We start from the raw sequence: 27,650 nt of genomic DNA on the forward strand, positions 1-27,650 counted from the left end.
TAGGAGAGAGAGAGACAGCGTGAGCAGGGGAGGGTCAGAGAGAGAGGGAGTCACAGACTGAAACAGGCTCCAGGCTCCGAGCTGGCAGTCAGCACAGAGCCCGACGCGGGGCTCGAATCCACGAACTGCGAGATCATGACCCAAGCGAAAGTCGGACGCTTAACCGACTAAGCCACCCAGGCGCCCCTCTTTTTCTTTTTTAAATGTTTATTTATTTTAAGAGAGAAAGGAAGGCGGGGCAGGGAGAGAGGGAGAGAGAGAATCCAAAGCAGGCTTTGCACTGTCAGCACAGAGTCTAACGCGGGGCTCAATCTCATGAACCGCGAGGTCACTACCTGAGCCAATATCAAGACTTAAGATGCCCAACTGAATGAGCCACCCAGGTGCCCCCAGACATATTTTTATTCAGGAAACTTCTGTGGGGCGCCCACTCCATTCTTTGCACTACCTGACCAGGCACTGGGTCTAGAGGGTGAGAGATTCAATCTATGTTCTTAAGTTGAGGAGACGGATAAGAAGGTCAATGCTGACAAAAGAGTGGAATTAGTAGTGTATTGGGCAGCATGGGTCCCAGCCTTAAAGCTCAGGGATTGTGATGTTTGAATCCAGTACTATTGTTCATCATCACACAAAAGTAGGTGGTGTTGAGGGAAGGGAGAAAGAATGTTCTAACCAAAAGGAATGGCATATGCACACAGAGAGACCGTCTTAAGTGCTGCCAAGCTTGGGTCTGTTGCAGAGGACGGCAGCGGAGTGTTTAGAAGCTAGATCACGGTAGGCTGTTGTCTCTGCAGCTGAAGGTTTGGAGCTTCATCTGGGAGCTACAGGAAACCACTGACACACAAAGCAGTGTGCTTGTCATCTGGAGTGCAGAGAAGGCAATTTCCATTCTGACCTCGATGGAAAGACGAATGGTAGGAAGCACAGGATGCGGATGTGGTACGGCCTGAACTTGAGCCTGAGCGGGGTCTGGCGCCGCACTCCCGGGTTTGTCAGTTCATGTCTTACGTACTGATAGAGCGGCCCTGATAGAGGTCGATTTGCCCTGGGAACCTAGCCACCTCCCGGGAGAGAATTCACTCTAAGAGAAGGTAAGTTGAGTATCACACGTTAGTCGTGAAAGGCAAGAAGTGAGTCTGAGATAACAAGATGCCTATTACTTCTCCGTAGCCCCTGGCCGACCTTCCCCATGAACTCCTGCCTGGGAAGACCCTGGAATGAGAGCAAGGAGGTATTCCTGTGATATTCCTCAACAGGGTGGAGCACACAGAGAGAGACACGCTTCCTCCCTGCCCCTCCTCATTTTGCTCCGGAAGGAAGTGTAACCCTGGTACTCGCAATGGTCAAAATCTGCGGTACTGAGCAGAGGCGGCTGCAGAGGAAAAGCATCTTGGAAGCACAAGACGAGGCAAGGCGCGGTGATGCTTGGGAGGTGCGTTCATCGGAAGTGGCAGGGATGTCTTCCGTTTGGGTTGGCAGCCAGTGAGCGGCTGGCAGCTCGGGGGAGTGCTGTGGCAGCTAGCGGAAGAGGGGCAGAGGAGAAGAAAATGTTAGCTGGCTGGATTTTTGTTCGCACAGAAAGGATACCCCCATGAGGACAAGGTATAATTGGCCCGAGGGGTGGGGACCCCCCTTTTCTCTTTACCCTGGCAAATGAAGGCAAGAACCAGCAAAATGCAAGCTGAAGGGCCTGAACCACTTCTCCCAGATAAGCTGCTCAAATTCCCAGAATATGAGCCCCTGGCAGCTTCACATCACTTACTGTAAAAGTGCAGGAGGTAAGGTTACTCCCCAGGCTCTAGAACAAGAGCCCAATTTCTCTCAGAGATAGTACGTCCCTCATCCAAAAGGCAGCCTAGCCGGTAGCTTGCCTCCGGCTAATCTTCCCCATTTGGGGCACTTGGGTTTTGTCACTGCCTTTACAGAGAGCGGAGTTGGATTTTCATGATTCTTCACGACCTTGTTCTCTCTGCTGTAACAGCCATGGCTAAAGCCAAACGAACTCGTTCACAGGGAACAGGCAGTTTTGACTCATCCTCATTCTTCGTGTTGAAACTGCAATTGTGTTAGTCTGACTGACAGGTTCTCAGAAGAGCTTCAGTGAAATCCTCCGTCAAGTTCACCAGGAAACAGAAGGTTTCGGGTAGGCGCGTCTGGCTAGTCTTCCCACTGCTGAATTCTTATTTCCCATCAGAAAAATAACAAAGCCAATCTGAAACCTGGGCGTGTTTGGAGGGCAGATGGTATTAGCCTGGTAGTAAACACATTTTTGGCCGCTTCTTTTTTCTCCCTGGTTGCTATGTTTAATGTGCTGAGAGCAAGCTGTTTGCTTGCAGAATCTTATTATAGAGCAGAAATATACTTGTTCCAGAGAAGAGGAATTTAATTGGTTCCAAGTCAAATGATGTTAGCAGGTGTCATCTCACCAACCCAGGACTTAAAATGGATTATTATAAAAAGGACGAAATACACAGCTCTCCAGCTCTCGCGCCTGCCTGTTAGGCAAGACTGATGCCCCTGTAATGTTCCTCCTGATTATTTCCAGCAACTTGAGGAGGTGGTTCATATGCATCCACGCACAAACCCTGTTGGCTACCACACACTGCTTGCCATTTTCTTGCTCTTGAAGCTGAAGCTACTCTCTGCTATTATTTGCCTCTAAGGCCTGCACCGCTTAATACAAACTCCAAGTTAAGTCACCATAGGTATTGCGGGCTCTGTGACACCAGAAGGCAGTAATATTGCGGGTTCTGTGAAGGTGCCGAGGTCCGTGAGAATCTGTCTCTCTCGTTCAGTGCTCCACAATGTTGAGGTTAAATTGTTAGAAGAGCGATGGGGTTTTTATGCATAGCCCTGTCTCTCTGCTAGGACCCAGACTCGGAGCTGTAGTGAAGCAGGATGGGGAGTATGTGCGTATAGTGGCTGCGAGAATGTGCCTCTCACCACAGCAATGTCATTGGGGTGGACCCCAGCTGCCGTGCGCCGAAATCACACTTTTGTACAGAAGCTAGGCCTGCCATGGGCTGCTCCCAGCCAGTGATGAGCACGGGGGGATATGAAGGCCAACTCATCCCTGGGAGACGGGGACGTCTCTGACGCACAGCTGTGACTTGAGGCTTCCTAATAGCCTGCTCAAACCATCCTTAGAACTGGATGTAGTTCGAGCGTATGAGATGCTTCTCCCCACCTCCCTTCAGTTTTTCCCCGTCTCTTTCTCTTGCTGTTCGATGACTCTCTCAGTCTCCCCTCCTCCCTCTGTATTTTCTCTCCCAGGCGTTTCCCATAATATACTTTTGTTCTGCACATTTACTCCCATCTTGGCATCTGCTTCTCATGGGACCAGCGAATCTGTGTGATGTGCAGTGGAATGACTATCTACTCTCCCGGTTGCTGAACCACACGTGTCTTCTTGACCACCTCCCTTCAGAGGAGTGTTCTGTCCCAGGTGGTGTCTAGATTCTTTTATGAGTAGGTCTGGCACTGACCTCAACTTCCCACACTCATGTTTGCCGGGCATGCTCAGACACGCCTGGGTCCCAGTAGGAGATATGATATGATGGAGGCTCAGCTCGGGCTGAGCCCCTTGTTATGCATTCTGGAGCATCTATTATGATACTTTGTTGGTTCGATCCATGGCTAGAGAACAAATAAATACAAGAGACTATCCCTGCCTTTGAAATGAAAATCCAGTTAGTGAGACAAAAATCACACACATGCCACAAGTGTTTAAGATTACAGATTAAAAAGGAGGGCTCTGAGTGGCTCAGTCGGTTAAGCATCTGACTCTGGATTTTGGCTTAGGTCATGATCTCACAGTTCGTGGATTTGAGTCTCACCTTGGGCTCTGCACTACATGTGCAGAGCCTGCTTGGGTTTTCTCTCTCGGTCCTTGCCCTGCTTGCACTCTTTCTTTCTCAAAATAAATAAACATTAAAAATATTTAAAAAAGAATACAGATAATAATCATTACTCTTCTAAGGGCATGGAGAGAACTTCAAGAAATAGGGTTTCCTCTTTCTTTGGGTTTGTACTTACATATTTGGAATAATGAAAAAAAAATAGCAGAGAGTGGTTTCTTTCCTTCTGAGCAGCTCCATGACCAGCTGGATGTGAAGATGTGAATGTGAGAAAGGCACCGTCAACATCATATTCATTACCATGACGTGCTAAGAGCTTATCACCTTTCATCAGGACTTACGGATTTCTTACTGATTTTTTCCCATTGTGTCATAGACTTGACACAGAACTCATGGACTGAGTTTACTTTCCAAAGGAAAAAGGTGGATGGAAATGGGGAATAAATAAATTGAACAAGCTACAAGAGCTCCTAACCAGGCACAAAAGCTCAACAGTAATTCTCAAAGGGTATTCTATTTTACACCTAAGACTGTATGGTGGTCGTGAGTGGGGTATGGGGCGCTTTGGAGGGGACATAAATGCCAGTTAGATCATCGGTATCAGTGTCAAGGTGATTATTATTTAGTTGACATTTTTGGCTCTTGGCTAAATTCTACGTTAATAGGCATAGAAATAATGTCAAGATTTTTTAGTACCTCTTCTTGTTGATGGACAGAACAGCACCTTGAAAGAACGTTGATACAGTGTAAGTGCTGTCAAATCAAGGGAATTGCTCACAGAAAGGAAAATATCAGCAGACTTTAAAGAAGGCTAATTGAAAGGGATGCATTTGCTTTGGCACTGAGGTTTGAAATCTTGTTATTCTCATTTCTTAACTGAGTAATGTTGATTTTTTTAAAAAATAGATCTGCAGATCCTCCTACCCTTAGGCATTTGAATACTTGTCGGGTAACTGGACGGCTGGAGAGATTTTTCTGGAGCCATTAGGTCAAACTAATAAGCTGAACTCTCTCTCTTTTTTCTTAATGTTTTATTTATTTTTGAGAGAGAGATAGAGACAGCATGAGCAGGGGAAGGTCAGAGAGGGAGACACAGAATCTGAAACAGGCTCCAGGCTCTGAGCTAGCTGTTAGCACAGAGCCCGACGCGGGTCTTGAACCCACAAGCTGTGAGATCATGACCTGAGCCGAAGTCAGATGCTTAACCGACTGAGCCACCCAGGCACCCCCAGACTAATAAGCTGAATTCTCAATTAACTCCAGTCTCTATGACATCACAGGATAAGCCACTAATATGTAGAAGCTTCTGTAGGTTCTATCAGGGAATTTGTCAGTGTGCTGGCCATAGTCGTCCCTGGTATAAATTGGATAAACTTATATGGGACAACCAAGTGGACAAATTGAACTGACTCATGATTCAGCAGTAGGATTATCCCTCCAAGTTACATTGAAATTGACCAGTTTGACCAAATTGACAGTGTTGGCAAGGCGGCCTGGGAAATGATAATGTTTCCCCACTGTATTTAATGTTTTACATATGATAGAGCTAATTCTGTTTTGAGTAGTGTAAAAAATAAGTGCTTGTCCCATAAATGCAATGACAAACACGTGGTATGGCATGAATTTGATTCTACATGAGTCAAAAAAGATACAGGTTTCTCAAGGATCAGATTCCTTTACCAAAAATATCTTGGGAATTTGAGATTGTATCTGTGCAGTCTAAACATGAATAAAGACTAGTAGGAAGGATTTTCCCCCCTTTGGATGATATGATTAATGACTGATATAAATTATCTTTATGATTTAATATTTTCAATTTTTCCATAATAAATATATTACTTTTTAATTGCCCACAAAATAATTTTGAGCGGTTAAAACAAGGTGTGGGTGTGGCTTGGTGACCAAGAAAACAGTCCTCGCATTTGAAATGATCTGGCAAGGGCTTGGAGGCAAAAGACAGAAATCTGACTACATTTAAGAGGTTTGCCAGATGGCAACAGATAATTGCCAATGTTCGATTGCGCTGTAATTATTATATACTATCTGTCACTTCACCACACTATCTTTTTACAATGCATGTAGTGACAGAGTGTTGTATTAACATTCTCTGGCACTGGGTTTGTGTTGAAAATGAAGACATGGAATGGAAAGTCTTTCTTTTAGTAATGTCTCTGAGTAGGAGGAACGGTGGGGTAGGTTTGACTATGAGCGTACTACCCAAAGAATTTTGCTAGTTAAGCCTACTGGGAATGCCTTATTTTGATTGACCCTAATTGGAAATTCAGAGGGGGATTTGCTCTATTATCTATAAAGAAGGGATTTGCTGAGCAAACACAGTTGCTGGGGTCCCATGCTTTCAAGTCCAGCTAAATACTTCACGGGGCTCCGATGACCTCCAGACATCTGAAATGTTGATTGTAAACTCATCTCAACAGCCTAGTTTTCAATCACTGTTTATATTTCAAAGTTACACAACTCTATTTCTTGAGGACAGATTCCACAATTTATGGTTTCACTAGTTTCAACCCGCTTTCCTTTTGGCCCCTAGGTCTCTACAAAGGAGTTTTGCTGTATGGGTTTGCTGCAGTATTGATTTCCTGACAGAGATATATAAACCAGGGCTTCCACAGCTGTTTCAGATGAAACGGTATATTAATGTGTAAACTTCCAAAATACAGCCTAGCTGGAATCGTATGCAGAGCAGGTGACTGAGGAGATCAGTTTCACTCCTTGGACTATGGTCACTTCTGAAGGAGCCAAAGATGCCTGTTGAATTCTGGTGCCTGTGCGGTTCGGGATGTGTGTGTGTAAGGCAGAGAAGTCTTTGCATTTCCAATAGTTAAGGATGTGGGTGGTAAAGTGAAGTCGTATTTTGACACCCTCACATGCTGAGTAGGAGGAGCGGCCAATTTCAGCACCCATCTGTTAATATCAGTCTATTATTGTTGGTTTATTAGGTTTCAAACACTTGTAGGAGATACTCACGAAGATGTAAAAGATGAATTTAAAATCCACATCCATTGTACCTAAAGTCAACTGGAAGAGAGCACCTGGAGTCCCTACAGGGTTATTACAGATCAGCAGCCAAAGCAATAGAGTCTTAGTCAACATCTTTCTTGCTCCCCCTAAACACAAATAGCCTCAAACCTTTGGAGGTTGTTCCTCTGAGATGTTTCGTCAGTGACATCACAGTGCTAGCCACCTCCCTCAGACTACTTTAGGTCCTGCCCAGAAACGAGGACTCCAGAGAGCCTGGGAGACGAGCAGGAGTTGGAGCCCAAGTTGGAGAGAGAAAGGGAAGAAGCCTATTGCAGCCACTTGTGTCCTTGACCCTCCGCAGGTGACAGCAGGATTTTTATACTTAGCATAGAATGTGTGTGTGTGTGTGTGTGTGTACAAGTTGCAAATGAGAAGCACAGAGGCATGTTTCCATTTCTTAATGAAATAGGCAATACCTGTTGTACACAGTATTTTTTTAAAGATGTAACGAGTATTATTTATTCTTGCTTTCCTTTTTTTCCATCTCATGGTGTGCGTTTTCTCCCCTCCTAATTCTCGAAGCCTCCATTCAAAGAAAGTCAATGTCAATTTATTCAGAGCTTTTCTGGTTTTTATTTCACCCATATGGCAATCACTTTGGATCATATGGTGCGATCTTGACTCCAGGGAAGATTTACAACGAGGCCAAAATTGTCTTTGTAGGTAACAGCAGAAAAATGGAAGGTTGCTAATCTCAATTTCTGCCTAATTTTAGTATAAATGTGTATGAAAATACAGTCTGCTTTTTACTATTAGCATACGTGTTGATTAAATTGGGTTCATTAGATATTCTCACCTTGACTCTGTGCTTTCTTCATTTAAATACAAATATTTAAGTTCGTCATCAAAGTGCAAGAAGTAGGAAAAGGTAAACTGTAGGAAATGAAGAAATATATGAGATAGCCCATCCATTTGGAGACTATTGAGAGAAAAATGTAAAGAATCATAAAGCATAGTTTGAACAATAATTATAAAGCAACACCTGTATACTGTCACCCAGGTAAGACAGAGATCATTGCTGGCAGCCCAGAAATCCATTCTTGATCATCTCTCCCTTCTGCCCTGCCATATAGGTAATCACCATCTTGATTGCTGAGATCATCTTGTTCATGCTTTTCTTTATAATTTTACAACCTATGTCAACATTCCTAAACAATATGATTACATTCCTTGTTTTGGATCTTGTATAAATGGAGTCATAGTCTAGGTTTCTTTTGTAAATTCTTCTATGGCCTAAGAGTTATATTTGTGAGATCCACATATCTTATTGAGTGTTTCTATAGTTCATATATTTTCTTTGTTCTATAGCATTAAAATGTATGAATCTACCCAAATTCACCGTCTACTCCACTGTTGAACACCTGAGTTGTTTCCAGCTTGGGGATATTAATTTTGCTATGAATATTCCTGGCTGTGAATCCTGGTGCATACGTGCTTGAGTTTCTGGAGTAGAAGTGAAATGGCTGGAGAATAGAGAATTAGTATTATCAGCCTTAATTAAAAAATGTCAAATTGTTTTCCCAAAGCGTTGAAAATGTACACAAACTTTGGGTAGTCAGGACAGTTAACTGCAGTAATACCCCCTTCTTGTATCACTCCTGTGTAGTAACCATGTTCTCACAACTACTAGCAGTCTGGCAGTTCTAATTCAGCCTCTACCTTGCTGTGTGTCATTGCACAAACAACATAACTTCTCCCTCAAAGTCAGTTTCTCAGCTACAATTGTGGGACACGTAAAAATCATGGTAATGTTTGCCCAAGTGGTAAAGGTCACAGAGTTGTGAAGGTCACACAAACAGCGCTGTGGCCAGCTTTCAATAATATGCTCTGAGTATGTTTCTGTTGGACCACTCGCCATGAATCCTTTCATTTAAGAGCTTAACCTGCTAAGGAGATCTGGCGGGACAGTGATTTTGCCCTCCCTGAATTAGGCTGATCATTATAAATAGAGCCTCTGTCTCCCTCTTTTTGCATACCTTTGTATTTCTTCAAAATGTACCCAAATAAATTAGGTTTGGACCAGGAGTTGATTTTATTTAAAAATTCATAGATGGGTGCCTGGGTGGCTCCGTCGGTTAAGTGTTTGACTTCAGCTCAGGTCTTGCTCTTACGGCTCGGCTCGTGAGTTTGAGCCCCATGTTGGGCTCTGTGCTGACAGTTCAGAACCTGGAGCCTACTTCAGATTCTATACCTCTGTCTTTCTCTCTACCCTTCCCCCTGCTCACGCTCTGTCTCTCACTGTCTCTCTCTGTCTCTCAAAAAAAATTTTTATTAATAGTTTATTGTCAAATTAGTTTCCACATAACACTCAGTGCTCATCCCCACAAGTGTCCTCCTCCATGCCCATCCCCCCTCCCCCCCACATCCATCAGTCCTCAGTTTTTGTCAGCATTCAAGAGTCTCTCATGGTTTGCTTCTCTCCCTTTCCCCCACCATTTCCGCCCTTCTTCTCCCCCTTGTTCCTCCGTCAAAATTCATGGAGAAAGAGTCTGCCTATGATTCTCTTTCCTTTGCCTCCAGGCTTCCTGGCTGGATTCATCACGTTCCTGTTCTTTTGTGGTTTTATGTATATTCTACACCTTCTCTCTACTTCCTTTATCCATTCATTTTCTTCCTTTACTTTCTCCTTCAAGAAAATCTGTGTAAAGAGTTTCATTGGCAATTTACTGTATTCTTCATGTGGAGGGCCAAAAGATGGGTAAGAATTAAAAGGAAAATGATACAAAAATCAGTCATTATCAGTCCTATTTTTTTAAAGCAAGATTGAACAATCCACTGGCTGTCACCAGCTGATTTGAACTTGTATGGTATATTAACCATTACATAGTATGAAGAATGCTTATTTAGTTGGTTTATATAATTAATAATTTGGTCTATTAATAACATAATGAGCACAGTAATTAAAATTCATAATTCAGTCCGGTTAGATGGTTAAGAATGTCATTCAGGGTCAAAACTTGCTAACAACCCTTCCTATGCCCTGAACTTCCACCCTTAACAATAAATGAAACACTCCCTCTTCCTAAACTTTTTCACTTCAGAGTATCAAAAATTTTAGTATCTAGATATCTAAAATTTTATCTTTAATTTCATTTGGTTTGTACACACAAAGTGCCAATTATGCCCCTCACGAAGGTCATAATCTGATTGACTACGTTACATGTGTTACCAAAGTATGATTTCCTGCATGCACTATCTGTACAAACTATAAAGATACCATCCCTGCTCTTTGAAGTGTTTACAATATAAGCACATCCTGCACTTGACTAAAAATAGCTGGCACAAGCCCTTTTTGAAATAGAAGTACCCATGAGTTTAACACTTGCTCTTTTGACTGAATGTCTGCTATGCAAGGGACTTCTGGTTGACCCCAGTGGGCTCCATGCCTAATGCAGGGCTTACAAGACGCCAAGCAGCTGCTACACATGCTTCATGCTTTCACAGGGCTAGGCGAAGACCTATGACAGCCTGAAGCTTGAGAGATTATGGCGTTCTCCTTCTACATGCAATTCAGTGCAAGAACAGACACTAAACCATACCACATTTGGGAGTTTTATTTTGTTTTGGTGACCTTGCTTGCCAGTATTCTAAGTTAGAAAAGCAAGCACACACACACACACACACACACATTGAAGAGAGAAAATAGAATATTTTGTGTTTTATCCAAAGCGTCTGTATGTTTATCACAGGAAAAAAACAACAACAACAAGACTTTATTGGATTTTTTCACATTAGGTAGAAGAGCCAGGTTCTCCTTATTAGTCAGGGTTCTTCAGAGAAACAGAACCAATAGTGTGTGTGTGTGTGTGTGTGTGTGTGTGTGTGTGTGTGAGAGAGAGAGAGAGAGAGAGAGAGAGAGAGACCTACATCCATATGTTGATACTGAGATGGATATAGATAGACATATAAATAAAATTGGCTTATGTGATTATGGAGGCCAACAAGTCCAAAGTCTACAGGAGAGGTCAGCAGGCTGGAGAGCCAGGAAGAGCTGAGGCTCTAGTCCAAAGATAGTCTGGAAGCTAGAGATTGAAGATGAAGGTCTTGGCAAGGTTGATTTCTTCTGAGGCCTCTCTCCGTGGCTGGTACGTGACTGCCTTCCCTGCCTTCACGTGGTCTTCCTTTGTATATGTCTGCGTCCTCATCTCCTTTTCTAGAAGAACCCTAGTCATAATGGGTTAAGGTCCATCTTGGTGGCCTCATTTAAACTGAATTACCTTTTGAAGGACCCTGTCTCCAAATACAGTCACACACTGAGACACTGGGTGTCAGGATTCCAACACAGAGATTTTGTTGGGGTCACGGTTCGGCCTCTCACAGTCTCCTCTTCCACAATGAGGAAAGCATGCTCATTTATCTTCCCATGTTCTCTCTGTAACTTCCTGTTAGGTGAGGACAAGCACGAGGTCTCTGGTGCGCCCTCAGGAGTCTGCCTTCAGTTCTCGCCGAGCCAACTCCAAGAATGGGGATATCCACGCGGGAGCTGTTCCTCAACTTCACCATTGTCCTGATTACTGTTATTCTCATGTGGCTCCTTGTGAGGTCCTATCAGTACTGAGAAGCCATGTCATGCTCCTGAGATTGGCTGCATCTCTCCAGAGCTGCCTGCTGCGTGTCCTGAGCTCCCACTGCTGTCATGGGATGCCTTTCTCAGTGCTCCAAGGCACTTCTGACCCACCCTCACCATATCTGAGGTGCCTCCAGTGTTAGGATCAATTGTGGGTACTCTAAAGATGCTGTTCTCAAGGGCTGCTAAGTATTTTCCAGTGAGCATTAGATTTATTCCTCAACTCTTCCTGCAGATGTGTTAGACAAGCCACAAGGTTAAAATTAAATGATTCATGATGATGTAGAATTGTAACAAGCCCCTGATCTATCTTAACCCACACATCCCTTCAACCCACACTGTCTGCAACCAAACTCTAAATCAACTCACCGGAAGAAATGTTAGAGGAAGTCATTGTCAACCCCTATAGCTATCATGTGAATAAAGTTAACTCAACCAAAAAATGACTTTGGGAATTTATTTTAGCTTCTGTTTCTGATACCGTATTTGACCCTTGGCTGGGATAGAAGTGACATATGTTACAGTATCTCTAGCATTTGAGATAAACCCAGATGCTCTAACTGCTGAGGATTTGAAACCAAGTCAATTAGGATTTGTCACATTTCAGAGAATTCTGTAGATTCGGTATTCCTCCAACTTTTTCTCTAAACTGGTCCCAAAGGCAGAGAGAGATTAAATTCCACTCAGAGGTCTGGGGCATGGACTGAAGTGTCCACTTAAAGCACAGAATTTCTTTGAAGTCTTGTGTTATGTCTTTAAAACTCACAAACAATATATACTGTGCCTTGTAACATCCCCTTGTTAGTTTTAACATAAAATTATTCGCCACTGAGTAAAACTAGAACATGAAGCACATCTCTAAGAGAAGCATATTCCCGTTTGCTTGTTGTCATGCACAGAGAGCTAGTCATTCATACACTGGAGCTGTAACAAGGGGGGAAATTGAAAATACAAATTGACATATGAGTTTATGAAATAGACATTTGTTAAACATGTTGCTAGACGGCCCCATCCTAGAGAGACTACGTTTGTTCCTTGGCCAATTCTGAGGTGGCCATGGAGAAAAGGAATGCTGATGAGCCTTGTATCTCACAGCTCCCTCGTGAAGGTGCTCAATGCCGAGAATTCAGCCCATCACTGAGGCAACACCTACCCAGCACTGTGGTTCTCAGCCCTGGCCACACAGTTTATATGCCCAGGGGAGATTTTTCAAGATATTTATGTGAGGTCCTCTTCAGACCAATTAAATAAAAGTCTGAGTGGCCTGGGTGGCCCAGTGGTTAAGCGTCCAACTCTAGATTTCTGCTCAGGTCATGATCTCACTATCCGTGAGTTACAGCCCCATGTCAGCCTCTGTGCTGACAGTGCCGAGCTTGCTTGGGATTCTCTCTCTCCTTCTCTCTACCCCTCTCTGATGTGCACTCTCTTTCTCTCTGTCTCTCAAGAATATATAAATAAATTTTTAAAAATCTCAGAGAGTGGAGCCCAAGCACTTGCATTTTCCAAAATTCCACTAGATGATTAGATTGTGTGGCCAGAGCTGGGACTCTGTGATGCCCACTAGTACTTCTCAAACTTTGATGTGATTACTAATCACTGGGAATGAAGATTCTGATTCCTTCCAATTCTGATTTAGTCTGGACTGGGACCTGAGATTCTGCATTTTAAATAAGCCTCTATGTGATGCTCATGCTATGGTCCAGGGTCTACACATGAGTTAGCACGTTAGAATCACCTGGGATCTTTAGAAAACCACCCAAGCTGAACCCTCTTCCTGGAAATTTCTAACCTAATTGGTCTGGTGGTGAACTTGAGCATTATTCTTCTTCAGGAGAATTTCAGTTGATTCTTATGTGCAACTGACTAAGAACCAGATATAGTTAAGGGAAAAATTGTTATTTTGAGGGGTTCCCAGGAAAAGTTGGGAAGGGGTGTCAGAGTCAGACTACACATACGGATGGGCAGTTGTTAATGATTCAGTGTGCTGTGCATCTCCTGGTAGACACGTGGCTTTGGGGCTCTCAGGGTTGTTAGTCTTTCCCCTACTGTAAGAAGACCCCAGAGAATCTACTGTTATTTGTGTATGTGTTTGAGAAGGTGTGTGTATACTGGTGAAGAGGGAAATGGACAAAATGAGTGACAACAGTCCCTTTACCTAAGTCAGGACTGGCGCCAGCATTTATGACAGGTGCCATTTCTTGAATATGCCGTATATGCAGCTCCGTACTAGGCACTTTCCACACATCGTCCCATTTAGACAATGTGGAAGCTGAGGATTGCAGATGTAAGTGGTGAAGCTAGGGTGACAAGTCTCCTCTCCATCTCTGTTCAGACTGCAAACAAATCATGCTTTGTTATAGATCTCCAAACGATTCGATTGGAAGTTTTTACCCTCACAATCTTTAGCATCCTAAAACCTCAGGCCAATTGGATAAAGGGAACACCTGTAATTCTCTGTGTAATTTCTCTGCTTGTCAACCCTCAGCTGCTCTTCTTCTGCCCTTCTTTTCCTAACTTGCTGTGATTGGCTATACCGATAGGACCCGTTTGCAGACCACATTATGGATCACCTTTGCAGAGGTAGGACATCCATTAGCAAATATGTCTCATTTCCTCCACGTTCAGCAGTTCTAGTCAGTATGGCTAAATTCTAGTCTGACTTGTAAGTCTCCTTTCATGTATAACTTTCCCTGAGACCTCAGGTACCCCGGGTCATCCCAGGACTACCTCAGTGTTGGCTCTACCCACTCAAATACGATTCTAGTTCTCTGGAACCAGAACATTAAATCCTATTCATTAGCTAAAGTTCCAGCCAGTGGGCTTGATCCAACCCTAGCTTCTTTCTCTCTAGTTCATTCATTCAACGAGCACCTATGTGAACTGATGATGTGGTGGACATGATACTGGACATTTGGAATAAAATGGCTAATAAGTCAGGTAAGCTCCCTTCTCAAGGAGCATATAATTTAGTTGGAGTTATAAGAAACGGGTTATATTGGCATTATAAGTTCCTTTCGAAAAGAAGGATAGGGTGGTTGTTGCTGGAAGGGATTGCAGGTGGAGGGAACAGCATGAATAGAGACTCAAAGGCCAGACAGCGTGGTAATTCCAGGATATTGAAGCGTAAAGTACGTCCCCAACCACTGGCAGAAGTTATGCCTCATAAGGGCAGATCTCAAGGCTCTGACTGCACCTGACTTCCAAGTTGGACCATCTCTGGCTTTCCTCACTGTCACGCCTCCTCACTCACTGGAAGGGACTTCTTGCCACCAATAATTGTCTGAACCAAGTCTGTGCTTACACAGGAATTGGACTTTGGGCCTCAGAACACCTGGCCGTCCTTACCCATAGCAGCAAGGTGGGTTCTCCCCCATTCCCATCTCGCCCTTGGAGTAGCTCTCTGATGCATGGGGGTCTCTTCTTGCCGTAGGACCCAGGCTGTCAATTCAAGGGCCTCTTAAAGTTGAGCTGCTCACATTACAGGGCCAACCATCCAGGTGATTTTTAAAAAGAATTTTGAAGCGCTGGCTTAGGCTTTTCTTCCAGTCTTCCTTAAACTCACCTCTAAATTGGACATCTTATGGAACATCTCCTTTTTATCTAACAATTTTCTTTTTGTTGTTTGTTTATTTGTTTATTTTGAGAGACAGAGAGAGAGTGCAAGCAGGGGAGGGAGAGAGAATCACAAGCAAGCTTCCCACGGTCAGTGCAGAGCCCGACACGGGGTTCAATCCCATGAACTGTGAGATCACGACCTGAGCTGAAATTAAGAGTTGGGTGTTTATCCAATTAAGCCACCAGGTGGCCCCTAACAACTACCTTACATTGAGGAAATACAGTTGCTTTTATCAGTTGATGACAATCCCAACACCATATTTGCCAACTTCTCTCCCTAGGAAGTTGGCTTTATAGGCATACNATATATATATATAAAATCATGTCCTAAGCCATGGTTCTAAGAAAAGAGCCCCAAGGTCCTCCAACTTGATCAGCTTTTCCAATCACATTTCTGTCTTTACTCCATTGACCCAGACAGGGATGTGTGAAGATGGTCATAAAATGGCAGTGCTGTCATTGTGGTCTTTTAATTTGAGGCTCTCAGTCATTCTAGAAGTCATCTCAAGGAGATAGCCCCCATTGCATGTTTATCAAACCATGAGCTTTATTCTCTCACTGAAGATTAAACTGGGGAAATCTTTGTTTAGAAGGCAATCTCCTATGAGAAGGTAAAGGTTGGATTTGCAATTTTATTTTCATCCAACTTCTTCCTATTTTTACTTGTTTAGAATTAAAAGAGCAAGATTCATAGAAAAAAAACCCATCTCTTGTTCCACAGGCCTGTCCCTTGGGTGGTATCCTGCCACATCATTAGATATTTTCAAAGTTCCATCCCCCATCTATTCATTTCTGATTGACCACACTGGAGAAATAATTGTCAAACTATATTGGGGTGGCTTGGTCCCGTGTGACACCTTTCACTTTCATTTTAGCTCATAGTTAAGGGGACTGATCACCTTAATGATTTTTTTTTTTCCTCACCTGTCCCTTTAACTCCCCTGGGGACACAATTCTTTCTGCCATTCCCACCTGCCCACAGCCATTTGGGCACATGATCCATGTCATTCCTGTATGGGATCCCAGAGCCTTCTTCAGCAGGCCACGGCATGTGTTACCGCCTGGAGATCCTACTACCCAGAATCCTGTCCTGAATGCCTAGAATGCCCCCAGGAGTTAGGGACCAAATAAACTAAACTGGTTCTGTGCCTCTTTCCTCAAAATACGCTACCTAGCATTCTCCTGGACATGTTTTATCATTTTCTTACTTTTAGAATGTCTTTTATTTATTTATTTTTAAAAATAGTTTATTGTCAAGTTGGTTTCCACGTAACACCCAGTGCTCCTCCCCACAAGTGCCCTCCTCCATGCTCTTCACCCCCTTCCCCTCCCCCCCACCCCCATCAGCCCTCAGTTTGTTCTCGGCATAGAATGTCTTTTAAAAAATCTTGACACAAAAGACTTTTCTTAGATAACTCTATCTACCTGTAGTTCTCTTCTGTTTATCTGTCCAACATGCTGCACTCCACCCCCTATTTCCCAACATTTCTTACTATTTGTAGTTTTCAAGTATGCCAAGCTGTCCTACACTGCTGTGATCTTGCACATCCATTCCCTTTGTCTGAACATTCCTCTCTTCCCTTTCCTGGCTAAGTCATTGTTAAGATTGCTATTAGGTGTACCTCTTGGAGGTTATCCCAAGATAATTCTCTTCTGTGAGCCTCACACCTAATGGGCTATTAGCACTTATTACATGGTACGGTTTGTTGTTTGTCTCTCTCAGGTTACTTTTAGTCCCTGAGGGTCTCATTTCAAAACTACATTTTAGTTCCTAGCTGGTCCACTGTCATCATTAGATAAGTATCTATTGAACACATCAAGAAATGCTTGACTAGCTCTAAAAATCTTGGGATGAGACATGTACCCGTTTCTATGATTAGGTCCATGATCTGTGCTTAACACAGTGTCAGAAAAGAGGGATCATGAAGTCTGTAGTCTAAAAGTTCTATTACAGTAATGAGCAAAGCAAACTTCTTTTACATTTTAGGCAGTTGAAACAGCTTTTCCAAAGGCCATTTGCTTCTTTAAGAAATATTCATGGTGCTCGCTTCTTTTGATCTATCTCTATCACCACCCTGAACAGTTTGATGGTGTGTATGAATGACTCAGCAAAGCCCAATGTGTTGAGCACATATTTGAGTTCATCTACAAACAGGGTGAAACTGGAGAAATTTCCATTTTTCAAGCTGTTAGGGTTAAAGTTCATTTATAAACAGCACAGTTAAACAAAACTTACTGCACACGTACTATGTGTTAGAAGCTTTTACATTTCTCTTTTATCTTGCAAAGTATTCGTTTTTATTCATACATTAAAAGAGAAGACTGGACAGGAGGACAGTAAGGTTCAGAAGGGACAGATGGCTGCCCCAAGGCAGAGCTAACGAGAGTCCAAGCTGAGAGTCAAAGCCAATTCGTTCTAGCTCAGATCAGGTAGAGTTCTTTCCAATCACAGGGCTGCCCTTCTGCATTATCAGGTACGTGATTTTAGGGCAGAAGGCACATCCCCTTACTTTGGGCTGGAAATCTCAAAGGATAGTAAATACCAGAGGCCTCTAGGCAAATACTTTAACTGCCCTACTGTTCCGTCATACAGGGGGTACAATGTACATAATTCTGTTTCCCAAGGGCTTGGGACAAAGTCCCGGAATCATCTTTTGTCAGTCAGCTGAGCAGCAGACAAGAGAGGACACAGATATTGAAGGCTGATTAAAGCTATTTTCAGTGTGTCAGTGTTATCTATGGGGATTAAGTAGAAATGACAGTTCTGTCTACAGCATTAGCCACTTATACACACTTGCAGGAATTTGTCACATGGAGATGTTTTCATCTCCCACTCATTTGTTCATTTTAAAACAAAGCACTGGTTGAGACCAAACTGAGGGCTGACGGGGGGGGGAGGGGGAGNAGAAAAAAAAAATAAAAGGACTGGAAAAAGTAGTCTTTGGATCCAGGGACTATATTTTGCTTACTAACATGTGACCTCAGACAGGTCACTGAACTTTTGTGAGCCACAATGTTCTTAGCTATAAAAATAGAGAATACTATTTTCTTTGTAGGAAGGATAGACATTCTTTAGATATCCTGTGTTTAATTAGTTAAGAGTGCCTGGCAATTACTAAAGACTCAATAAACAGTAGTTAATATTATAACATAGACTAAGTGTTTACAATGTTTGGAACATAGTAGCCCTAAAAAAACATCAAGCATCAAGGACTTGTGGTGAGTAATGCTGCTGTGATTTCAATGCTATTTCTTTTAAGAGGAAAAATGACACTTTTCGTGGAAGTTGGGATTTTAAAAAATGTTTAGGGGCGCCTGGGTGGCTCAGTTGGTTAAGCATCTGACTTCGGCTCAGGTCATGATCTCACCTTTTGTGGGTTCGAGCCCTGCGTCGGGCTCAGTGCCGACAGCCAGCTCAGAGCCTGGAGCCTGTTTCAGATTCTGTGCCTCCTTCTCTCTATGGCCCTCCTCTGCTCACGCTGTCTCTCTCTCTCAGAAATAAAACATTAAAATTTTTTTAACTGTTTATTTATTTATTTTGAGAGAGAGTGTGTGATTGGAGAAGGGGCAGAGAGAGAGGGAGAGAGAATCCCCATGAGCTGTAGTCACAGAGCCCAATGCAAATCTCAATCCCATGAACCATGAGATCATGACCTGAGCTGAAACCAAGAATTGGACGCTTAACCAACTGAGCCACCCAGGTGCCCCAGTGGGGATTTTTCTTAAAGCAAAGGAAAGGGATAGGAGAATTGCAGATTCCTTTACTCCAAAAGAGTACAGTATATTTGTCAAAATGAAGGGGTCATCTGAATGACAATATCTGGGTTCCCGCACCGAGCCTGGATCTACTGAAATGGAGTCTCAAGGAGTGAAGCCTCACTTGCTACATTTTAAACCCATTCTCTAGATGATTCTTATATTCCCTAACCCTTAAGAACCACTAATTGACAACGTGCTGACATGCCAACCCACAGGATTTGCATCTCTAATACTGTTAAGGATTTGGGTGCTGGCTGGACTCACAAGTTCTCACATTTTCACTTTCTCAGAGGGATCATAGAATTCTCACCCCCATCCCTCTGAACTATAAATTTATCTTCTTTAAATTTTTTTATGTTTTATTTAGTTTTTGAGAGAGAGAGAGAGAGAATGCAAGCAGGGGAGGGAGAGAGAAAGAGTGAGACATAGAATTTGAAGAATTTGAAGACAGGCTTTGTACTGAGCTGTCAGTACAGAGCCCTATGTGGGGCTTGAAGTCACGAGCCATGAGATCATGACCTGAACCAAAGTCGGACACTTAACCAACTGAGACCAGGTGCCCTGTATAAATTTATCTTCTTATTCTTCCCCATTTTTCCATAGAAAGCTCTCCTTGCACCCTTCCCTTGCCCCCTTTCCTGGATCTATAGAATCTCCCTCCAAATGTGCTTCTTATGCCTGCAAATTTCAGATGTGATTTACATCTCCACTTCAAAGTTAATATTCCTAGGGGCACCTGGGGGGCTCAGTCAGTTGAGCATCTGGCTCTTGATTTTGGCTCAGGTCACGGTCTCAGGGTCATGAGATGGAACTCCCCCCGACTCCCCTACACTGACAGCGAGGAGCCTGCCTGGGATTCTCTCTCCTCCCCCCCCCACCTCCTCCCCCTCTTGCACTCTCTCTTCCTCCAAAAAAAAAAAAAAGAGAGAGAGAGAGAGAGAGAATGAAAACAAAAAAGGCTAGTATTTTAAACCTGAGGTTATGTAGTTTGTTAGCTTGCATGCAACAGTTCTATTTTGAAACATTCTTGAAGATAATGTTGGAACTCTCGCTCAAATTTTGATAGCTTTAGAAACATAAACATCAATAGATCTTTCCAAAATATGTTCCCCATTTGATCCTCACCTTCTCCCTGGCAGTGAGGTTGCACCCAAGGATAGAACATCAGAAGAAAGAAGTCTTCACTTTAGACCCTAGGTTTTAAAAATGCAGAATTTTGTTACTTTCTCTGTGGGTAGGTAAAGTGAAAATGAGTTTTCTCAGCAGCAGCCACTCCATTCAGGGTCTGCATGATATGACACTGGTCAGGAGGCAGACTTCACAGGCTCCAGCCAAAACAGTCTGACCTCAATCCACCTGAGAATTGCTTCTCTTGCAACCACTTACAGACTTTATATTCCTCTGACACAGGCTCAAAAAGGCCATGGAGGGAAAAAAGCCTATTTTCAATGCATGCTGGGTCTACAGTGACATGCAAAGTGATATCCACCACCCACCCACACACATCCCGTCAGGTCCTGAGGTCATTTGTCTTCCAGATGCAACCTTTTCAGGTATTCAGAGGTTTCATGGTGATTATCTGATCATCTAACACGAGAACTGCCCCTGTCTTTTGCTGTATCCTTGTTGAATTTTCTATCTCACCCAGAAAAACAAGACATTCATTGTATCTTAAAGTCACTTTTGAGGGGTGCCTGGGTGTCTCAGTCGGTTAAGTGTCCTGACCTACTTCAGCTCAGGTCATGATTTCATGGTTTCTGGGTTTGAGTCCCATGTCGTGCTCTGCACTGATACTGCAGATAGTGCATAAATTTTTTATGCTTATTTTTGAAAGAGAGAGAGAGAAAGAGAGAGACAGAGCATGAGCAGGGGAGGGGCAGAGAGAGAGAGGAAGACACAGAATCCAAAGCAGGCTCCAGGCTCTGAGCTGTCAGCACAGAGCCTGACATGGGGCTTGAACCCACAAATAGCGAGATCATGACATGAGCTACAATCGGATGCTTAACCAACTGAGCCACCCAGGCACCACAGTAAATAAATAAACTTAAAAAAAATCTCTTGAGATTTCTCTGTGAGTAGAATGATACTACAAGGTCGTTTTTGTGTGTCACCACTACCATCTCCACCTTGTCAGAATGACTGGGGTCATATTCGGATCACAGACTAACAATAAGCAGGAAACTAAACTTGTAAGATTTGATTTTGAATCACACGTGATAATAACGCCAAACCTTGATTTTGGAAATGAGAGACAGTCATGTGCAATAGCAGAGACTGCCAACCTGAGATACGTTATGCATTACACCATATGTCACTCACTTTAACAGTGGTTTTGGACCAGTTCTTTTTGAATATCACATAGGAAAAATCATATTGACATTTAATATTTATGATTAGCCGCTGAGCCATAAAGTGTTCTCTTTTCTCTTCCCTCTTCTTCTGGTATTTTCGGTGTCCCAAATATGCTTATTCTGATACCATAATGATTATGATGACTATTGGCTGAGGCTGTATTTCATCTGCAAGTCAACCCCCCAAATTTTCTATTTACAATGAGAAGGCAAAGTAAGCCTCATCTTCATTCCTAGGTGTACAAAGCCCGTGGCCACTCATCTATACAGATGAGAATGAAAGAGTTATCTCTTATGGGAGAAAAGAGTGCAGTAGTAGCTGATAGCAAGGCACGTATTTTGCTAAGTCCTATTTTTTATTTGCAATTCAAAGCTGGTAAATGCTCTTCTAAAGAATTGATACAATGGCTTGAAAAAAGGTATCAGAGGTCTTTTTCTATCTGGGTGCTAATCAAAAAGAACTCAGTCCTGAAATATGAATTGTTAAACGTTTCTATACTATTTTACTTACAACTGATTATAGCACTTCATTGTAAAGTCTTCTATTTTCTGGGAAGGGAGAAATCTATTCAAATTTTGTTTGGCTGGAGCTTCCCTGAGGCTGTTGGAACTCTTTGGTAAAGTGAGTGGTCTTCAGCCGCTCTTCCACAAAGGCAAACAAAATGGAAATAAGGTTGATGAAAAATGAAGTTTCTTAAGAAAAAAAAAGAAAAAGAAAAAGAAAAAAAGAGATTAGAAGCATCTCAAATGAAGGCTTCACATTGGGCAGCACCCAGTATACTTAAACTACACCACGTGACCTCGGCACAAGCTCCAATAGAGTGGCAGGAGAGATTCCCCCACAATAATTTGGGGCTAATTTTAAACCTAGGGAATAAATATCTCTTCACTACCAGACTTTCAGTAAAATTTCTGGAATGTTTCAGCTAGAGAGAATTTCAAAGATACTTGGTTCAGTAGTGAAATTTACAGCAGGGAACCATGCTTAGAAAAGTTAAGCAGCAATTCCTGATTTGTTAGTTGTAACTCTGGGGCCAGAAGCCAGATGCCCGGATGCTTAGGCCCCATTTTTCAACTGGCAACTCCAAATAATTGGAGTTTTCAAGTGAAATCTCTCTTCATAGCTCTCAGATGGAGGAGGGGGGTTAGGCAAAATCTGGTTCCTTTAAGCTGTGGCCCAAAGAGTAGATCTCATTCTATATGTATACAACAACTGAAAGTATGTGATTGTGTGGCTACCCATGACCAAGTCTGTGTTGCTATAGGTCATAAAATACAGTGGTATTTCATCCTGGCTAGATGTCCAGTCCCCTCTACTTAAATTAAGCTTTCTAATAGTGCAGTTAACTCTGAAAGAGTGGGCTTGGTGTGCTGGCACCAGGAGCCTGCAGACTCTGTTACAATCTTAAGATTAAAAAAATTTTTTTAATGTTTTTTTTCAGAGGCAGAGACAGACAGAGCACTAGCAGAAGAGGGGCAGAGAGAGAAAGGATAACAGAGTTTGAAGCAGGCTCCAAGCTCTGAGCTGGACGCAAGGCTCAAACTCACAAACTGTGAGATCATGACCTGAGCCAGAGTCAGATGCTTAACCAAATGAGCCACTCAGGAGCCCCTTATGATTATTTAATGACGAACACTTTGGCCTTCACTATTATGGCTGGAAGAGGAAGGAAACTTTCAGCAAGGGTTAACGTGTTAGCCATGGGCAGGAACAAACAGCTCCTATGACCTCTGAGATTTCCTACAATATCATTGGATGGTTTCCCTGAGAACTTACTTCACAACTCAAGATTCTAAAAGCAGCTGCTTTGCGATATCTTTCCCTACTCTCAAGGAACATGATCTAAATATGAATCATCACAGGCACCAAGACCTTGGCTAGAGAATCTTCCTAGTGCACAGTATCCTATTCCCTGAGAGGTGCCAGAGGAATTCTTTCCATGGCTTCTTCCTCAGAAGAGAGGCAGCAGTGCATAGTGGAAAAAGCTCTGGCTTTTGCTACAGTCAGAGTTAGGTATTAATCCTGACTCAGCCATTTACGGGCTGTTTGACCTATGAAAAATAAATTAATTTCCTGGAGCCATAGTTTCTAATCTAAAAATGGGGATACTGTTATGTACCTCAGAGGGTAGTGAAAAAGTAGAAGTAGTGCACATGAAGTACCCTTACATGGTAGATTCTAGATCAACTATAACTTGTGACTGTGCCATGCAGGTTGAGTCTGATTACTAGAATGGAGCACCATCTCTATGTAAGGTAGCCTGCGAGAGTTTAATGCCCCACACGTGGATCAGAGCGTGTCTGTGTTGGGGATGAGAGAGGCAAGAATAAGAGATAAGACCTAATTTTAATCTTTTTTACGAATTCTCTTTTCATCTTTCCCTTTCTCATTCCTCATTTACTTTTTAAAAAAACAATATTTGATTTTAAAATAAAAAAACAACACATCAATACATTCTTGCTAAAAACTATGAACAGAAGCATCCTTGTCCCTTCTAGAGAGAGGAGATAAGGTGAAATGCTCGCAGGTGAATAACCAAGGCTGGCTCTCTTGCTAGAAGTCAAAATTGTCTTAGCTATTTCTTCACATTAACTATTCCATATGAAATTCAAAATCAATTTTTTCAATTTAATAAAAAGTCCATTGAGATTGTTATTCTAATTACATTGAGTTATAAACTGATTTTAAAAGGCGCTAACACTGAACAAGGCAAAATATTTTCAACCATGTACTTGGTGTATTCCTCCAAACTTCCTAGTCTACTTAAAAAAAAATTCTTCAGTGAAATTCAGTTTGATTTAAAGGGTTTCATATATTTCTCATTAGAGCTATTTCTATATATTTCATAGCTCTTTTGCTATTATGGACAGAATATTTTTCTACTAAAAATTAATATTGCTATAAATATGATGTTTATATCCATTATAGCCACATTTCTAAGCTCTTCTCAGTTCCAGAAGTCAGTAGTTGCTTTGGAATTTCTAGAAGGACAATAGCATATTATGCAGAGAGTGATGTTTTATTTCTCCATTCAGATTTGCATAGTTTATGTTCTTTTTATTCATGTTGCATTGGCTACATTCTTCAATAATAGGATGATTAGCAGTGATAATAGAGGGCATCTTTTAACTTTTTCTTACTTTACTGAGAATACTTCCATAGTTTCCCCATTAGATATGATATTTGATGTAGGTAACTTTTATCGAGTAAAAAAAGTTCCTATTTTGAATTTGTTAATTAAAAGAATCATGATATGGGGGCACCTAGGTGGCTCCGCTGGTTGAGTGTCTGACTTCAGCTCAGCTCATGATCTCATGGTTTGTGAGTTCAAGCCCCACATCGGGCTCACTGCTGTTGGCGCAGAGCCTGCTCAGGATCCTCTGTCCCCCCTTCTCTTTGCCCCTTCCCTGCTTTTGCTCTGTCTCTCAAAAATAAACAAACTTAAAAAAAAGGATCAGGGTATGGTTTTAGCTTTATCAAATGCTATTCCTTTGAGATTATCATATAGTTTTTTTTTCCTCATTTGATCAGGTAATTAATTAATCTATTTACATTCCTGGGATATATCCTATCTGATCACAATGTATTATTGTTTTCGCTATACTACCAGAGTCAGGATCCTAGTCATCCATGAAATGCTCAGAAGTGGCTTCATACACAGATTTAAGGGATCCATTTCTCTGTTTCTTTTCTATAATTTTTCCAATATTTCCTAGGTCTCAAGAGGGCCTTTTCATGGTCCTGAGAAAGCTGGAGTTAGAAAGTAGTATTGTTTTTTCAATGTTGTTGCATATTTTCCATTGCTGGGTCTGGTTCGGGAGCAAAAGGTAGAGAGAGAAAACAATGAATAGAGATTTATTCCTTCATCACTGTTTAAATCACAGGGACTCCTTTTCCCAGTTCTAATGTAACAGAAAAGGATTTTCTGTGGGTTTTAGGGGCCTGCAAGCTCACCACTACTGCTTTGTTGCAAGAGTTGCAGCTTTATGACTTGCCACAGAGCAGGGTCAGAAGATTAATAAAAGAAAAAAGTGGGAGATTCCCTTCAAATTCACAGCCCCCACCTGGTCCTCTGACTAGAAAATACAGGCTTCTCTTGGAGCTATTCTGCTGACATGCTGTTACAGTTCCAGGTCTGGGCTTGCCCCGGAGTCTAAAGTAGGGGATCCGAGTAGAAAAATCAAAACAAGACAAAACAATCTCTCCCCCCCCCCAAAGAAAACTCACCATTTCAAAGGTTGTTACATGATTTGAAGTAAAGATAGAGAGTGAGGTTTATTCATTTTAGGCAAAACCAGCAGTTTCTGAGGTCTAGGTATGAATCCTCTACTGCCCCGACTGCATTAAGAGGACACAAGACTGTTAGCACCACAGTAGGCTGGCAGAGCACACAGAAGCTCTTTTGGGAGAGACTCTCATAATCCTAGAGCTCCGCTTATTTTTATAATTGTTGATATGCAATGCTGATACGCACCCAATGAAAAAAGAACTAGGCACATGAAGAGACAAGGGAAGGCAGATAAAAAACGATAAACAGTAAAGAAGATCCACAGGACCCACAGAGAACAGACCAGAACTTTGAAATAACTCCTGCTTAAAATGTTCAAGGAAAAAACATAAAGTTAAAAAGTTGTCCCTTGTGTTCTCTTACAGCTTTTAATATTCTCTGTATCGGTAACTAAGTCGTGTTTCAGAAGGCCTGTCAGCTGCCGCTTTTCTCCCTGCAAAATCACTTGTTTCCATGTGGTCGATGGTGGGGGAAAGCGTGGCTGAAAAGCTGCCCGGTGGCTGCCCGGAGAGGCTTCGGGAGAAGCCCTGGCACCAGGGGGCCGCGGGGGGCACCGAGGGGACCCCACAGGGCCCCGCAAAGGCTGCTGGGCTTCAACGGCTTCGACGGCTTGAGAGGGAGCCTCTCTGAGAGCTCCGGGCCGGGGCTGGAGTGCGGGCCGCCATCTTCCCGATGGGGTCACCTCGTCACCCAGGAAGCGCTTCTCCAGAGGGTCCCGGGGGGCCGCCATCTTCCCGATGGGGTCACCTCGTCACCCAGGAAGCGCNCCGAGTGCGCTCAGTAGAACGTGTGTTCGTTGTATCGGAGCGTGAGGGCACCCCTCTGCAAGGAACGGCTGTTGTAGAGCCACCTCCCCCCAGACCCGGCGCTGTTGTCTGTATGCACTTTGAAGAACTGGTTGACGTCACTTTTATTTCGCCCATATTTTATTTTATTTTTTCAAGACCTTATTTTTCTTTTATTATTTGTCTTTTTCATAATGGATTGTTTTTACTCTTTGTTTAATTATTTATTTATTTTGGGGGGGNAGCAGGAGTTTTTACTTACCTTGCCCATTTGGACTCCAGTCGCCAGGTTACTCAGGTGCCCGCCCTCCTTTTTCGACAGTAAGTTTTCTTGCGGAAATCTTACTTGTTTTTGGAGAACGGCTTGCTTTTCTGCCCTGTCTCACCTTAACTTTTTAACTTTTCTTCTCCTGTCCCATTAAAAAGCTTACGATTCCTCCAGAAAAGGCCGCCCTCTTACTTGCCTCCATTAACATGAAAAAAGGAGAAGGCCTTTAGAGAACCCCCCCACCCCCAGTTTGTTACTGCAGTCGCAAAAGGATCCCAGTGCCTAGTGTCCGATCCAGGCAGTTACTGCAGAGGGCTGATACTCCAGCAGTAGCAGAAATGGGGAGTAAAGAAGCTCAGCATTTGTGAAAAGCACAGGATTCTAATTGGCTCACCTTGCACCTCGCTTTCGGTCTCGGGGGTGTGAAGTGTTAGTGTAAGAACATAGCGTTGCCATGATTTCACTGGAATTTGACTGTTCATCATAAAGGTGGCTAAAAATAGGCCCGCATCTGTGGCGCAGAGCATGGAGTTATTCGGAGCAGCTTTCTTTGAATATGCTTTCTTTTTAAGTAAAAAAATTGACATAAATGGAAATGCATCTCTCCCCACTCACATTCCCTTTCTCATCAGCGTCCAGCAGATCTGCTAATAGATACGTGGTGTATCCTTTTCAGGCGGATACATTGTTTCAAATACTTTGCTGCAGGGTTGTAATTTTTTTATTCTTTCTGTTGAAACATTTTCTTTACAGTTGTGTGATTAAGTAATCGTGGCGTATGATATGATTTATAAAAAGAGCGCTTTACACGGGCCTTCCTCAGAATTTTCCCCTCTCTAAAGTGAGGCGCCTCTCCATCCAGGTGCCCAGCTGGCGTCTCAAGTGATGGACGTGTCCCATGTACGCACTTACCGTTTCTCTTCTCAGAGGGGTCTCAAACACGCAGCGCAGTGAGTCCTGTGAGCTGCCTGCTGTCTCTCCACCATCTCTCGTTTTATTATTCCGTTGTTTCTTATGAAGGGCTTATTTTGGATCTAAAGATCAAAACCCGAGCCAGAACATTTTTTAAAAAAAACAAATGACATGGGTGAATGCAACAGATGACATTTTTTTTTTTTTA

The 27,650-nt window shown here is 42.7% G+C and overlaps 1 protein-coding gene and 1 long non-coding RNA gene across 3 annotated transcripts; one reads left to right on the forward strand and one right to left on the reverse strand.

The window, feature by feature from the left end:
• Positions 1–1,369: 1,369 nt before the first annotated feature.
• SLN (sarcolipin) lies at positions 1,370–11,454 on the forward strand. Of its 2 annotated transcripts, none has more exons than XM_077777442.1 (2): positions 1,370–1,432; positions 11,286–11,454. In XM_077777442.1, exon 2 carries the CDS (start codon positions 11,359–11,361, stop codon positions 11,452–11,454), a length of 96 nt encoding a protein of 31 aa, XP_077633568.1. In that variant the 5' UTR covers positions 1,370–1,432; positions 11,286–11,358. The 2 variants fall into 2 exon arrangements, with proteins under 2 accessions (XP_077633568.1, XP_077633567.1); XM_077777441.1 differs by lacking the exon at positions 1,370–1,432 and adding an exon at positions 1,503–1,602.
• A 419-nt stretch (positions 11,455–11,873) lies between these two features.
• Positions 11,874–26,721, reverse strand: LOC144242474 (uncharacterized). The gene is made up of 4 exons (XR_013338350.1): positions 26,525–26,721; positions 21,700–21,881; positions 19,963–20,030; positions 11,874–12,387 (listed from the first exon to the last, which is right to left on the reverse strand). It is a non-coding gene; the product is annotated as an uncharacterized LOC144242474 (long non-coding RNA).
• Between the last annotated feature and the right edge of the window lie 929 nt (positions 26,722–27,650).

The sequence above is a fragment of the Crocuta crocuta genome, unplaced genomic scaffold, assembly GCF_008692635.1.
Source record: "Crocuta crocuta isolate KB4526 unplaced genomic scaffold, BGI_CrCroc_1.0 scaffold278, whole genome shotgun sequence".
In the NCBI taxonomy this organism is placed as follows: domain Eukaryota; kingdom Metazoa; phylum Chordata; class Mammalia; order Carnivora; family Hyaenidae; genus Crocuta; species Crocuta crocuta.

Excerpts from the sequence above, each read along its gene's own strand:
- SLN (XM_077777442.1), top strand. The coding sequence starts at position 11,359 with ATGGGGATATCCACGCGGGAGCTGTTCCTCAACTTCACCATTGTCCTG.